Source organism: Oncorhynchus clarkii, chromosome 20 (assembly GCF_045791955.1).
Source record: "Oncorhynchus clarkii lewisi isolate Uvic-CL-2024 chromosome 20, UVic_Ocla_1.0, whole genome shotgun sequence".
NCBI classification, from domain to species: domain Eukaryota; kingdom Metazoa; phylum Chordata; class Actinopteri; order Salmoniformes; family Salmonidae; genus Oncorhynchus; species Oncorhynchus clarkii.
In genome coordinates, this window is record NC_092166.1 from 64,962,822 (window position 1) to 64,979,542 (window position 16,721).

At 43.5% G+C, this 16,721-nt stretch overlaps 1 protein-coding gene across 1 annotated transcript in view; it reads right to left on the bottom strand.

Moving 5' to 3' along the window:
- The window catches only part of LOC139376729 (heparan sulfate glucosamine 3-O-sulfotransferase 6-like), a 19,586-nt gene extending 7,891 nt beyond the window's left edge, over window positions 1–11,695 (bottom strand). Inside the window, exon 1 of the mRNA XM_071119618.1 lies at window positions 10,905–11,695. Coding sequence (XP_070975719.1) covers window positions 10,905–11,410 — 506 coding nt within the window. The 5' untranslated portion in view covers window positions 11,411–11,695. The remainder of the gene's footprint in view (window positions 1–10,904) is intronic.
- Window positions 11,696–16,721: the final 5,026 nt, after the last annotated feature.

Genomic DNA, 16,721 nt, shown 5'->3' on the forward strand with positions numbered 1-16,721 from the left:
GGGCAACCATGGGCCAGGGGCCCACACCCTGAGATAAACAGATGAACAGACAAGAGGAAGAGGAAGAGAGAGGTGGACAGATAACTGGAGGGTCACTTCCTTCCTCCTTCCTCCGTCAGCCTGTGTAGTTGTGTAGTTACTGTAATAATTAGATTGGTTAAATTACTTAGAGGGTTTCAGTGTGAAAGCATGCACTGCACTGTAGTCATTCTTTACAAAGAACTACAGAAACCCCTTTTTTAAGAGAACCTCCATCTTTAAAACAGTACTATTCTTCTTGTTCTAAATGAATATTTCACAAGGGCTTCTAATGATTCTCTGAGCCAGGTTGAAGTGTGTTTTTCTGTGCACTTCATAAAAGAAAAGCCCTTTTGAACCAAAGTTAAACATTATCATCTAATACTATACATCAAATCAAATCAAATCACATTTTATTGGTCACATACACATGGTTAGCAGATGTTAATGCGAGTGTAGCGAAATGCTTGTGCTTCTAGTTCCGAACATGCAGTAATATCTAACAAGTCATCTAACAATTTCACAACAACTACCTTATACACAGAAGTGTAAAGGAATGAATGATGGCCGAACGGCATAGGCAAGATGCAGTAAAGGCATAAAGTACAGTTTATACATATGAGAAGAGTAATGGGTATGTAAACATTATATAAAGTGGCATTGTTTAAAGTGACTAGTGATACATTTACTACATCCAATTTTTAATTATTAAGTGGCTAGAGATTTGAGTCAGTATGTTGGCAGCAGCCCCTCAATGTTAGTGATGGCTGTTTAACAGTCTGATGACCTTGAGATAGAAGCTGTTTTTCAGTCTCTCAGTACCCTCTGGAGAGCCTTACGGTTCTGGGCGGGGCATTTGCCGTACCAGGTGGTGAAACAGCCCGAAAGGATGCTCTCGATTGTGCATATGTAAAAGTTTGAGTGTTTTTGGTGACAAGCCACATTTCTTCAGCCTCCTGAGGTTGAAGAGACACTGTTGCTGTTGTGCCTTCTTCACCACGCTGTCTGTGTGGGTGGACCAATTCAGTTTGTCAGTGATGTGTACGCCAAGGAACTTAACTTTCCACCTTCTTCACTACTGTCCCGTCGATGTGGATAGGGGGTGCTCCCTCTGCTGTTTCCTGAAGTCCACGATCATCTCCTTTGTTTTGTTTACTTTGAGTGTGAGGTTTTCCTGACACCACACTCCGAGGGCCCTCACCTCCTCCCTGTAGGCCGTCTCATCAATGTTGGTAATCAAGCCAACAGCTGTAGTGTCATCTGTAAACTTGATGATTGAGTTGGAGGCGTGCATGGCCACGCAGTCATGGGTGAACAGGGAGTACAGGAAAGGGCTGAGAACACACCCTTGTGGGGCCCCAGTGTTGAGGATCAGCGGAGTGGTTGTTACCTACCCTCACCACCTGGGGGCATTCCGTCAGAAAGTCCAGGACCCAGTTGCACAGGGTGGGGTCGAGAACCAAGGTCTCAAGCTTAATGACGAGTTTTGAGGGTACTATGGTGTTAAATGCTGAGCAGTAGTCGATGAACAACGTTCTTACACAGGTATTCCTCTTGTCCAGATGGGTTAGGGCAATGTGCAGTGTGATTGCGATTGCGTCATCTGTGGAGCTATTGGGGCGGTAAGCAAATTGGAGTGCGTCTAGGGTGTCAGGTAGGGTGGAGGTGATATGTTCTTTGACTAGTCTCTCAAAGCACTTCATGATGGCGGAATTGATAGTAGTTTAGCTCAGTTACCTTAGCTTTCTTGGGAACAGGAACAATAGTGGCCCTCTTGAAGCATGTGGGAACAGCAGACTGGGATAGGGATTGATTGAATATGTCCATAAACACACCAGCCAGCTGGTCTGCGCATGCTCTGAGGACGCGGCTAGGGATGCCGTCTGGGCCAGCAGCCTTGCGAGAGTTAGCAAGTTCAAATGTTTTTCTCATGTTGGCTGCGGTGAAGGAGAGCCCGCAGGTTTTGGTAGCGGGCCGTGTCGGTGGCACTGTATATTCCTCAAAGCGAGCAAAGAAGCTGTTTAGTTTGTCTGGGAGCAAGACATTGGGGACCGCGACAGGGCTGGTTTTCTTTTTGTAGTCCGTGATTGACTGTAGACCCTGCCACATACCCCTCGTGTCTGAGCCGTCGAATTGCGACTCTACTTTGTCTCTATACTGACGCTTAGCTTGTTTGATTGCCTTGCGGAGGGAATAGCTACACTGTTTGTATTCGGTCATGTTTCCGGTCGCCTTGCCCTGATTAAAAGCAGTGGTTCGCGCTTTCAGTTTTGTGTGAATGCTGCCATCAACCCACGGTTTCTGCTTGGGGAAGGTTTTAATAGTCGGTGTGGGTACAACATCACTGATGCACTTGCTAATAAACTCGCTCACCGAATCAGCGTATACATCAATGTTGTTGTTTGACGCTATCCGGAACATATCCCAGTCCACGTGATCGAAGCATTCTTGACGCGTTGAATCAGATTGGTCGGACCAGAGTTGAACAGACCTGAGCACGGGCGTTTCTTGTTTTAGTTTCTGTCTATAGGCTGGGAGCAACAAAATGGAGTCGTGGTCAGATTTGCAGAAAGGAGGGCGAGAGAGGGCTTTGTATGCGTCGATGAAGTTAGAGTAACAATGATCCAGGCTTTTACCAGCCCGGGTCGCACATTCGATATGCTGATAAAAATTAGGGAGCCTTGTTTTCGGATTAGCCTTGTTAAAATCCCCAGCTACAATAAATGCAGCCTTGGGATATGTGGTTTCCAGTTTACATAGAGTCCAATGAAGTTATTTCAGGGCCGTCGAGGTGTCTGCTTGGTGGGGATATACACGACTGTGATAATAATTGAAGAGAATTCTCTTGGTAGATAATGCGGTCGGCATTTGATTGTAAGGAATTCTAGGTCAGGTGAACAAAAGGACTTGAGTTCCTGTATGTTGTTATGATCACACCACGACTCGTTAATCATAAGGCATACACCCCCGCAATTCTTACCAGAGAGATGTTTGTTTCTGTCGGCGCGATGCGTGAAGAAACCAGGTGGCTGTACCGACTCTGATAACGTATCCCGAGTGAGCCATGTTTCCGTGAAGCAGAGAATGTTGCAATCTCTGATGTCTCTCTGGAAGGCAACCCTTGCTCGGATTTCGTTGTCAAGAGACTGGACATTGGCAAGTAGTATACTCGGGAGCGGTGTATACGGAACCTGACCAGAAGACCGCTCCATCTGCCCCTTCTGCGGCGTCGTTGTTTTGGGTCGCCTGCTGGGATCCAATCCATTGTCCTGGGTGGTGGTCCAAACAGAGGATCCGCTTCAGGAAAGTCGTATTCCTGGTCATCATGTTGGTAAGTTGCCGTTGCTCTTATATCCAATAGTTCCTCCCGGCTGTATGTAATAAGACTTCAGATTTCCAGGGGTAACAGTGTTAGAAATAATACATAAAAAAACGAAATGCTGCATAGTTTCCGAAGAACGCGAAGCGAGGCGGCCATCTCTGTCGGCAATGGAGGTGGATAGCAGGAGGTTGGTGGCACCTTAATTGGGGAGGACGGGCTCGTGGTAACGGCTGGAGCGGAATAGGTGGAATGGTATCAAATACATCAAACACATTCCATGTGTTTGATGCCATTCCATTTGATCCGTTCCAGCCATTATAATGAGCCGTCCTCCCCTCAGCAGCCTCCACTGCTATACATCATGCTGCATTACTCTTTCCCCAGCGTCTGCTACCGTAAAACTATTGGTGAGGGAAAAATAAAACGCCCACATTTTTCCATGAATTACCTACCTTTTCCAAATGAATTGAAATTACAAGTACACCTCAGAACTCTCTAATGGACTCCAACCATTGGCCATCTGGTGTCTACTCAACTCTAGACCAATGAGAAGACTCAATACTGGACTGCAGTGAATGCCACTTCCTAAATTGTTAAATGTCCCACTCCTTGTGGTTGTAGCCCATCCTTGACTTGTTTTAACTGGGGAATGTGATTACAGTTGGCAGAACACAGGGCCTGCAGCTGCTGTGAAAGATAGTGTTTGTCATTAAGGGGCCAATCCTGGCCCAGTAAATTGTGTGTGTGTTTTTGTGTGTAAGAGAAAGATAGTCTCTAAAATACACAGCACAACACAGAGAGAGAGAGAGCGTCTCTAAAATACACAGCACAACAGAGAGAGAGAGAGAGAGAGTCTCTAAAACACACAGCACAACAAAGAGAGAGAGAGAGAGAGAGAGAGAGAGAGAGAGATGTCGGCATATGAGAAAGCATTTATTTGGTTTTCAGATTTCTTTTTTTGAACTTCCTATATAATGTTCACATTCCGAACTGAAAAGGACAGAGTTCTCCTTCAGACAGAGTTCTCATTTTAATCAGTCACATTTCCTCACAATTAAACATAGCTATTGTCCAGGAAACCAATTTGTGTTACATTATTAAAGACAACCCATAAAATGTTTCCTTATCTGCTTTTCATAACAAAGAAAGGTGGGTTCCTATGATTCCTATAGCGAGTCTACTCGCTACTCTCACGCTCTCTCCACTTCACCCTCACCCTTCTGCCCTCCTTACCCTCTCACCCACCCAGCCAGACGGTCAGTCGGCCAGTCAGTTATTAAACAGAGATGGTCAGGCAGGACAGAAGGCAGAGGCCACGGCTGAGACAACAATACACACTGAGCTGTCAATGATTTACCAGCCTCTCCAGACAGGCTAAAACAGAAGATGGTATGCTGGGTGATGTGGGTAGAGGCTCAACCTAAAGGGTCATGCGTAAAATTATGCGCCAGACAGCTCCTGGATGAATTATAATCCAATAACTGCCCTTGTTGATAGACTAGAGCAAATAAGCAGACTCTGATTGGGACTGGGCCCTGGTTAAGATAAGTTTAGACAGTTTGAAGTGTAGGGATTCATCCCTTGTGTAACTAAACAGAGCAACTCTGGTGTTGGTGCAAAAACAAAGCTGCCCTTTTCGACTGTCACACTTGTATCACTATCCTACAGTCGCTACAATGACTAGGCCTACTACAGTCTCTGATAACTAAAATGTCATTAGTCCACAAATTTATAATCACAGCTTTACAGAAAACAGAAGACATTTCCCTCTGGTTTTCGGCGCTGACTGGGTGTGTATTATGATTCCAAAGAGGTGTAGTGCTATGTGAGGTTGTTATAGCTGTGACATCCATCTTGCTGTGACAGGGACATGGGAGGATGAGGTCGGGAGGGACGGAGTGGGGGATCATTTTTTACACTCCACCAAACATAAACCCTAATCAGTCACTGTAACCTGGGAGTCGTGTTAGAGACCTGACAGGAACCCAGGCTACTGGATCAATACTGTCATAGTTCTGTTGCTCTATCTGGTTAAAATGGATTAGTTTATAATGAGGGGAAAGAAGGTAGGCTAGTGAAAACATCCCTGGGTTAGTCTTACATTATTATAGTAAATGAGCATCCAAGTAGCCTACATCTGCTAGTTAAAAAATAAACATACCTTTTTGTCTGACTGAGCATAGAAATCTCCACAACAATATTAATATACAGTATGTGCGAATGCTGCGGTAATTGGTCAACTGTATAGGGAGCACCGTTTTAACTAAGTCCCTTTGAACTAATACATTGCCATGTAGTTCTATTCACTGAGCAAATGATCAGTTAGCTAATCATGTATATAGACCTAATTAGGTTAGGCATCTGGCTATTGAGGACATTGATTTGGAATAGGCAGTCCCTTGTTCTATCACACTAAGAGGGTTGGAAAGGAAGTCCAATGGACTTTTTCATTCGTCCAATACTAAATACTCATATTGTTATCCTTTTCACATCTCCTATGCATGTCCCTTTATTTCATTAACTATCATCTGATTGGATAGGGCATAACATACGGAAGGTGAAAGATCGTCCAATGACGAGCTGTCAAAATATTGAGTTGGGCGATTAGGTTTTTCTCCAGATTGAAAATCCATACCCATCCCAACCCAATTTATCAAATCATGTTTGATTATTCAGTTATATTTCCCCCATTTCTTTTTGCATATTGACATCAGTCTTGAAGACATTCCTTTGGTGCCTTGAAAGCATGCCATGCATGTACACCGCCATAGCCTGAAATAATGACACAGACTAGCCGACCAGTGGACCTTGTCAGGGAAACAAAGTCTCCTTTGTTCAGTCCAATTCTATATATTTGATTTATTTCGGAGACACTTTGACCATGAAAGGCCCTCCCAAAATCTTTTCGTTGGGCCAAAGAACTCTCCCTCTCTGTCTCTAACACTATTTCAAAACCTTAAAAATGTGCCTGGGAATTCGGCAGTGGAAGAATCCCTTGTGATTGATTTTTTAAAAAGGCAGTTAAGAAATAAGAGCTGGACATTCCTGTCTGCATACTGTGACCAATGCTACACTGAATTATGCAAGAAAATATACTTCTGAAGAACCTTGTCCCCCCAATCTCCACACGTTTCAAAGTCTTCACAGTATGTATAGGGTATACATGTCGGTGGTTGAAGGATCAACGGACACCTTGTCAACAAGATTGAATATTCAGCAGTTAAGGAACCTCCCCTGCAGTGCCCTGGTAAAGGTACCAACAGCTGAATCAATAGGAAACTCTAGTTTAACAGATCAATATTGGAAATGACATCTACAGTATGTCTAATGGATATTCATGGTGTCATGAAAAGGTGTGGTTTAATGGTGGATCGCAGAGGAGAATGGGGAGAGGGAGATGTGACACTTGACTGGGTTGGATCTCAAGCGCTTAGGCTACTTGCACACATGCAATGGAAACACACACACACACACACACACACACACACACACACACACACACACACACACACACACACACACACACACACACACACACACACACACACACACACACACACACACACACACACACACACACACACACACACACACACACACACACACACACACACACACACACACACACACACACACACACAGAAAGAAAGAGTAGAAAGAGCTAAACCCTTTAAACATGTTCTCTCCCACAAAGCCACATAACCATTTCCAAATGCATCGAGAGGCCAAGTTTTTCCCACATATAAGCATTTCTTCTAAAACAATTTTCCAAATGCTTCTTTTTAACATGTCCATGTGTTTTATTTGGTAACTAACTGAAGACAGAGGACAGTGTTCCTTTTCAAACTCAAAGCAGTGTAACAATACACTTTGAAATGAAGAGCTCTGTCAAATTACATAATGTTTAAGTGATACTTTCAATGTCCAGTCTAAATGCTTTATGCTGCTGTCTTAAATGGTGCCTGGAGTGGTTCCAGTCCAGATATGAATGTATATCCAATGGGTTTTTACTTAATTCTATGTCAATGTGAATAGCAACACTTTATAAAATTTCCCTTATGCCACAGAGTTACTCTATAACTGATTTGGTAACCAGAATGTTATTGGTCAGCCGCACACATAAAACAGTGATTGAATTGCCTTGAAAGGTCCGATTCTGTTTCCTATCAGTTACTAGTATAGTTACTGTGTAGTTACACAAGTTATTATACAAGACATCACAATCCCTTGTGTAATACCTTGGTTCAAATCAAAGGCCTTTCACACAAAGGAGAGAAGAGTGGAGGGAGGTGAGAGGGCGGAGCTGGTAATGATAAGGGATTAGACTGACTGATCTGGGTGCTTTGACATTAGTCTCATTACTCCAACACAGCACTACATACTTCGACTTAGATAAGAACCAATAAACCATCACACCCTTAGGCACAGATCTAGGATCAGCTTTCCCTCCCCAAATCCTAACCTTTACCATTAGAGGAAAATACCCAATACTGACTTTAGATCAGAGCCTTGGCTTGGGGCAACTTCACCCTACACTGACAAGCTGGTACTCCACAACGTGATGTCATCTCTGTTTCCCTGAGCTGTCTGAGCTAATGCCTGACCTGTCATTACAGCAGGCCAATCCACACAGTGTTGACAATGCCTGTCGTCAGATTAGGAAAGACTAAAACCACACTTGTGAGACAGGAGAGAGACTAGAGAGCTGCTGTGCAGCTGCAACAAAGCATTACATGGACTGTGACGGTGTTAAAAGATGTGTTAGAAGGTCACTGGTCTCTCAACACCATCAAAGGCTGTAGCCAGTAACTGTTGTAGTGCCACAATGTAGGCTACTACCTAATCATCTGCCTGGCCTCACAAACTACACTGAATAAAAATATAAACACAAAATGCAACAATTTCCAAGATTTTACTGAGTTACAGTTCATATAAGGAAATCAGTCAATTGAAATAAATTCATTAAACCCTAATCTATGGACTTCACATGACTGGGAATACAGATTTGCATCTGTTGGTCACAGACACCTTAAAAAAAGGTAGGGGCGTGGATCCAAAAACAATGCATCACAACACATCTCCTTCGCGTAGAGTTAATCAGGCTGCCTTTTTTCCCACCTGTCTTTGTGGGAAGTTGACTTTCTTTATGGCACTTAGCCTTAAGCTTCACGGTTTTGTTTTGTAGTGTGGATTGTTTTGTTCGGCGTCTTTTCTTAATTAAAGAACATGTACGCTAACCACACTGCACCTTGGTCCGCTCCTTTCAACAGCCGTGACAGTGTAAGTCCTCGGCTACTAGGAGTGCCGCCTCTGGGTGAACGTTTTCTTGTTTGCTTATGATACAGCTCATTCAATGTTGTCTTAGTGCCAGCCTCTGACTGTGGTGGTATGTAAACAGCTACGAAAAATACAGATGAAAACTCTCTAGGTAGATAGTGTAGTCAACAGCTTGTCATGAGATACTCTACATCAGTAAAGCAATAGCTTGAGACTTCCTTAGATATCGTGCACCAGCTGCTATTTACCAAAATGCATAGTCTGCAGCCCCTTGTCTTACCAGACGCCACTGTTCTATCTTGCCGGTGCAGTGCATAACCAGCCAGCTGTATGTTGATAGTGTCAAGCATTAGATATTACAGTTTTGAATGTCCCGTTGGTACTGTAGTTTAATCTTCCGCATAGGTCATCTATTTTATTGTCCAAAGATTGCACGTTTGCTAGCAGAATGGAAGGAAGTGGAGGTTTATTCGATCGCCTACGAATTCTCAGAAGGCCTGCCGACCCATTTTTCTCTGCCTCCTCTTCAAGCAAATCATGGGGATCTGGACCTATTCCCGAGAAAGCAGTATATCAATTGCGTCAGGCTCATTAGACTCGTTAAAGGAAAAAAAGGATTCTGCCAGTCCGTGGTGAGTAATCGCAGTCCTGATGTCCAGAAGTTATTTTCAGTCATAAGAGATGGTAGCGGCAACATTATGTACAAACTAAGTAAAAAAATGAGTTACAAACAATGCAAATAAACAAACAAAAAAACACAATCGGTTGGGGGAACGTAAAACGTCTGCCTTCTTCTCCGGCTTCTTCTCACCAGGTCAAGACCCAGGTGAGGACGAAGAGCTCGCAGATGAGCTTCCCTGAGACGGCTTCTGATAGTTTGTGCAGAAACTCTTTGGTTGTGCAAACCTACAGTTGCATCAACTATCTGGGTGGCTGGTCTTAGACGATCACACTTGTGAAGAAGTAGGATGTGGATGTCCTGGTCTGGCGGGATTGCACGTGGTCTGCGGTTGTGAAGTACTGCCAAATTCTCTAAAACAACGTTGGAGGCGGCTTATGGCAGAGAAATTAACATTCAATTCTCTGGCAGCAGCTCTGGTGGACATCACAATTGCATACTCTCTCAAAAGTTGAAATATCTGTGGCATTGTGTTGTGACAAACCTGCACATTTTATAGTGGCCTTTTATTGTCCCCAGCACAAGGTGCACCTGTGTAATGATTATGCTGTTTAATCAGCTTCTTGATATGCCACACCTGTCAGGTGGATGGATTCTCTTGGCAAAGGAGAAATGCTCACTAACAGGGATGTAAACAAAGTTGTGCACAAAATTTGAGAGAAATAAGCTTTTTGTGCGTATGGAACATGAAACATGGGACCAACATTTTATATGTTGTGTTTTATATTTTTGTTCAATATATAGTAATTATAGTGAAAAATAGTACAGTCAGGTAACTTGCATTAGACGTATGTTACACTGCCAATGCTTAGGAAGAGTACTGTACATCATTATAGGCATTTTTCTGTGTAATCCTTAGTAAAAAAAAATTATAGGTGTATGCTTGGAGACTTTCATCCCTCCATTGATGCTGTTTCCATTTGTACCCAACGTCTGCAATATTCATGAACAGACTGTATGGATTTCTCCCTCTTCTTGGCTCTGTGTCACATCCTTATGTGCTCTCCTGCCTTCCTAACCAGGTGATATGGGTGACATGTGAGGGCTCCCCAGGGACACACACAGGGACAAACACTTAGAAATGCAGCACATCACGTCAACAAACAGCATTTTATTGGCAGGGGACTGAATACCCCGTCGAACCAAGGGGCTCTGAGAGAGGATCCTTATTTGGCGTTAGGGGATATTAATGAAGTGACACTGAAGTAAGCAGGGGAAGATAGGAGCCTGTTCAGGAGAGTTGATCAATGGCAAAAATAAGGCACCAAAATATACACCTGATATACAGTAAATCCACATAATATTGTTCTCTTTTGGTGGCTGTGATGACAGGCAGTTTCACACAATATTTTGGGATGAATTATGACTAAATTATGACTTGTGATTTACCAAGCACCTATGTCACAGTGCAATAACATGATTTTACCTGGGTATCAGGCAATCTGCATTGACTGATTCAAGTGAAATATTAGGCTATTTATTATAGAAAATCATATCTCTTTCCATTTTTTGGCCATGTTCAATATGTTTTCACTGCAACTGTAAATTAAAGCATACAAGAAGAAACAGATGTAATTCAAATTCAAAACAGCCCTTACTCTCCCTTACCTGTACCATTCCAATCCGTTATCATAGAACCTGTCGAAGAAGTGGGGTTCGGCGCCCACAGCTCTGACATCCGGATGAATGCGCAGAAACTCCAGAAGCGCGCGCGTGCCTCCTTTCTTTACTCCGATGATGATTGCCTGAGGAAAAGTTTTACTACCAAAGTTATTGGCTATAGAGATGTTGTTATCCGGTCGCAGTTCGTTATCATTGCCCTGCATGAGTGAGTCAACACTGTCAAAGCCGGGGAGTTCGCGAACAACCGAGCCGGGAGAACTGTTCTTGTGCGGGTCGAGCTTTTGTTGCTTCAGTTCATCATTTAGGCCTAAGATTTTGTTGATAAAAGTTGTCTGTTGGTCGTATACAGGTCTAGGTAAGGATTCGCTGTACCCAGAGAGACAGTAAAATAAGTAAGTGAAAATGATGATCATGGTAAGGAAGACGGAAAGTTTGGACTGCGCCTTCAGGTGTCCAAAGTTGAACACAGCTCTCCATTTGCTACATCCCATGAGTCGCTATACTGAGCAGGAGGGTAACACGCAGAAAACATGCCTTTTTAAATTAGATAAGTTCAATGCGTTTTAAAATAAAGATTAGGCCTGGTCTTTCTTTATAAAGTTACCCATAAAAACATCGTTCTTGATGAAGTCGTGCCATTACGCACTTTTAAAAAAAATCCATGAATATGTTTGATCATCCACTTCATAACTCTAGTTTAAATAAATATTTGTAGGCCTAACTGTGTCAATGTCAACTTGTCCAAAGTGCACAGTGCTCAGAGAAACGGAGTTTGTCCCCTCCTGCTCCCTGCTCCTCTCCCTTGGCTCGCGCGAAGCCCTCTGGCCCCCATCACCAGACTACAGACACACCCCTTTCCTTCTGGGTGTGAATCCACGCCCTGTTGGTCAAATTCCCTCCTTTACATTTTCACCCATGATTCTGAAAATAACATGAATAACTGGCACACTGAGATAAATCACAAATAATAATGTGATTGAATAGCTTTTTAAATTACTATGTAGGCTAATTCAAGAATATATAGGTATCTTCCAAGAAATAACCATTTGTTTAGAAATATGGTGTTATGCCATTTAAATGTAAAAAGGATAATTAAAAAATCTCTAGATTTGTCTATGTGTAGTGTTGTTTAAAGCCCTCTGTTTGGGGCTTGCTGTGGTCAATGTGTCTGTGTGGACTGTGGGGTAGGGGTTAACCCCTGTCCCCACCCAGGGCTGTAAAAGGGGCTACACCCTATGGAGCCACCTGTCTGTCTGCTAGCCCTCCTTGGCCACACACCCTATGGAGCCAGCCTGCCCAGCCATGACACACAAATGAACCTCTTCCTGCTATAACAGGGCCAGACAGGTGCAGTCAGTGGTCAGCTGGAGGTCTGTGTGTGACCAGCATGCTGTATAAACAAACCTTCTCCCTCTTCAGGAGACAATGGTGAAAATGCAGACAGACAACCATCAGTTTCTCTCAGGTCAACTTTCTCACGTCAGCGGCCTACAACCAGAGCAGTGTAGCTAGACTACAAGATGCTGATGATCGTAGTCGGCAGTAATTTCATCAGTGGTATTACATATTCTTTCATCAGGTAGAATGCAGTAAGTATTGGAGGAAATCAAAGTACTCGAAACCCAGCCCAGCTGCTGCTGATAAAAGCGACAAGGAAGTAAATGAGTAAAGAAAACAAGTGGAGTAAAGGACTCCTGAAACTGGATCTCTACTACAATAAAGATGTTTAGACAAAGGGCTAGGGTTTCCTCTGTTACCTGAGTAAGGCTGGAGGATCGGCCAGTAAAGTTGATATTACCACAGACATTACCAATCAGCATGGTTGAAACTGAACACACACATACACACACACACACAGTTAATAAGATGCAGACTTGATAGTTAGTGAACTTAGAGGGGGGGGGGGGGGACTCATAATACATGTTTAAGAAAGGAACAGCAATTAATGACAAATGTATTTAAGGGCAGAAATAATGCTTGAACATTCATATTTTTTTGCCTGTCCTTGTTCAATCTGTGCTCCTTGTGTCTGACTGGAGCCCATCAGTCCATAGTCAACTCTACTGTGTTGTATTGGAGGCTGTAGTGATAACATGGCTGCAGTTCATATAATCAGACTTGTGGAGACCCATTTCAGACTGATCTGGACAGCCCATTTCAGACTGATCTGGACAACCCATTTCAGACTGATCCGGACAGCCCATTTCAGACTGATCCGGACAGCCCATTTCAGACTGATCCGGACAGCCCATTTCAGACTGATCTGGACATCTCATTTCAGACTGATCCGGACAGCCCATTTCAGACTGATCTGGACATCTCATTTCAGACTGATCTGGACAGCCCATTTCAGACTGATCCGGACAGCCCATTTCAGACTGATCTGGACAGCCCATTTCAGACTGATCTGGACATCTCATTTCAGACTGATCCGGACAGCCCATTTCAGACTGATCTGGACATCTCATTTCAGACTGATCCGGACAGCCCATTTCAGACTGATCTGGACATCTCATTTCAGACTGATCTGGACAGCCCATTTCAGACTGATCTGGACATCTCATTTCAGACTGATCTGGACAGCCCATTTCAGACTGATCTGGACATCTCATTTCAGACTGATCCGGACAGCCCATTTCAGACTGATCTGGACATCTCATTTCAGACTGATCTGGACAGCCCATTTCAGACTGATCTGGACATCTCATTTCAGACTGATCTGGACAGCCCATTTCAGACTGATCTGGACATCTCATTTCAGACTGATCCGGACAGCCCATTTCAGACTGATCTGGACATCTCATTTCAGACTGATCTGGACATCTCATTTCAGACTGATCTGGACAGCCCATTTCATTTGAATGCTTCCTTTCAGATAGAAGATGAGACAGGGATGTTTAGTGTATTTTGTAACTCATTGATGTAAAAAAGCAGAGCAGAGATCTCAGAGAGGAGACCGATAGTAAGCTGTATGAAACATTTTACTTCTGATTTTGCCCCCCGAAAACAATTGCTGTTAACATAATGTGTGAGAACTAATCATCAGCACATCCGTTATCTGCAGCAGACTGTGGTGTTGTTGGGTCGACCATGTGAGCAGAGTGGAAAACAAGCCTCTGGTGAAACAGTCTGACATGACACAAATGTATTATTGTATTAACTGATAGATGTAGCACATGCCAATGCAAAAATGGTGTTGTTATAGAATGTTAAAGTTCAGCAACATGCTTTTGAGATTTCAAAAAGAGGAGATAGGGTCAGGGATTCACTGATGTCAGGTAGTGAAGACTTTGACCTGTTGGTTGGAAGACAAATGAGTCCCTACATGACAGCACATCTACACTGAGTGGACAAAACATTAGGAAAGCTACACACATGATACACACATATACCTGTGTGTATCAAGAATGGTCTACCACACCCAGAGGACATCCAGCCAACTTGGTACAACTATAGGAAGCATTGGAGTCAACATGGGCCAGCATCCCTGTGTAACGCTTTCAACACCTTGTAGAGTCCACGCCCTGATGAGTTGAGGCTGTTCTGAGGGCCAAAGGAAACATTGCATGCGCAGTTTGAGCTACTCTAGGAAGTGACGTTGCAGGCTAGCTCAGTGCTGCCCCCTCTCATGGAGTAGCTGAAGTTTAAGGCCGACTGAGGTACTGCAGACTACCATTAGCCACAAATGATCCTTATAACTTTGTCTGTGTGTGATTTGAAAGGAATCGGTTCAAGGACATACATCTGGTGAAATAGAAGCAATTATTGGTACCATGATTGTGTTTTTAAAAAAAAATTCTATTCACGAATATTGACTACGAAGGTCGAGATTTCCCCATTCACTATAATGGGGGATCCTGTTTTTCTGGAAACAATGCCTGCAGTACCGTGGTCGGTCTTTAACTGGAAAACCTCAATGCGAGGGGGCAGTCATTCTCCCCTGATTGACCTGTTACTCTTACCTAAATGATTTAGCTCACTGACTCTTTGAGTACTCTTCCATATTGATCTGTTTTGAATGTTGAAAAACAGCAACATTTGCTTCTCTGTTCTTTGGTCAAACTGATAAATAATACTCAAATTAAAATATGTTTTATGGTCAGTTGTATTGCACACACACACGCACACACGCATGCACGCACACGCACGCACACACACACACACGCACGCACACAGTGATACCTCCCGTGTTGAATTCCTACCGACCTGTGTAAGGTGCTAGGTGTGGGAAAGAAAACGGCTGCTTGGCAGCAGATTATTATGGTCTGTCGTCCTGGGTAAGTACCTATGACGATCTGCCCTGGCTCTTCAAAGAGAGGATCCATTTCAACCGTCTCCTCGGCTCAGATCCCCTCAGGCTTAAAGAGGATAGACACAACTAGAGACTTGTTTTATGATCATACTGACGTGTTATTGTTTACAGAAATATAAACGTTATCACTTGTCGTGTCGTGAGGAGCCAGAATCCTCTTTCATCCAAGCTGAAAGTGACATTGAGTTGGAATGTATGGATCAGGGCTTGGGAAGGAGGTGGCAGACTACCAAAAGGTTCCTTTTTGTGATGGAAAAATTATTTTCTGTTTCAGCATAATAGCTTTTGTAACGATCGTCGTAGGTGGAAGAAGGTGAGGACCAGGGTGCAGCGTGGTACGTGTTCATAATATTTTAATAGAACACTGAAAAATACAAAAAAACAACAACGTGAATGAACGAAACAGTTCTGTCTGGCACAGATACGAAACAGAAAACAACTACCCACAACTCAAGGGCGAAACCAGGCTGCCTAAGTATGGTTCTCAATCAGAGACAACGATTGACAGCTGCCTCTGATTGGGAACCATACCAGGCCAAACACATAGAAATACAAACATAGAACAAAACATAGCATGCCCACCCCAACTCACGCCCTGACCAACCTAAAATAGAGACATAAAAAAAGGAACTAAGGTCAGGACGTGACAGCTTTGTTCAATGCTTTAAAGCTTTGCACAATGGTTTTAGCACTTCACTGTCTCTGGTGAGACTGTATGAGCAACACTTCTCAAGTTTAACGTTTTGAAGAGGATGACAGATAGTGAGCTGGTACAGTTGTCCCGTAGGAGAAAGACAGTATTGTGTCTATATAATACAGGACTACAGGAGATACAATGCATGGGGCTATCTGCTGAAGAGGTGCTCTTGAAACCTATTGAGTCACCTGGAAACCTATTGAGTCACCTGGATGGAATGTCTGTGCTGGCCTTACTTTGAGGGACAGTAATCACACACACGCGCACACACACATACACCTAGTGAGCCCTTCTGTCATAAGGGATCATACACAGGCACCACAGGACAAAAGGGGCCATGACACATCATGCTGAACCCGACAGCTCATCCCTTTCAAGGAACCGGAGCCTGCTGCTCCCTGGCTGTTTATCCAGCAGAGAAAAGACAGTTGTTGAAAGGTGCAGCCATGTCCTATCAGCTTCCCCTGTTCTCACAGTCCTCTTTAGAAAACATCAAATCAATATCATCACCCCCCTGAGGTGCCGATGGCAAGGGCTGCACCGGATACAGTGATACCAGAGGGAAATATCCTCGCGGTAACACCTAAGTGAACTTTAGTGTGTCTCTATAAACTTTAGTGTCTTTCCAATCTCTGCAAGATGATGTTTTCATTCAGCTTTAACAGTAGGCCTATGTAGATTTCATCTATAATGTCATGTAGAGCAGACTTGCCAACCATGTTTGCTCAAAACAGCTGAATAGCAAACGAGCAAACTGCCTCTAAACTAACGAGTCTCTTCTAATTATGGAGGG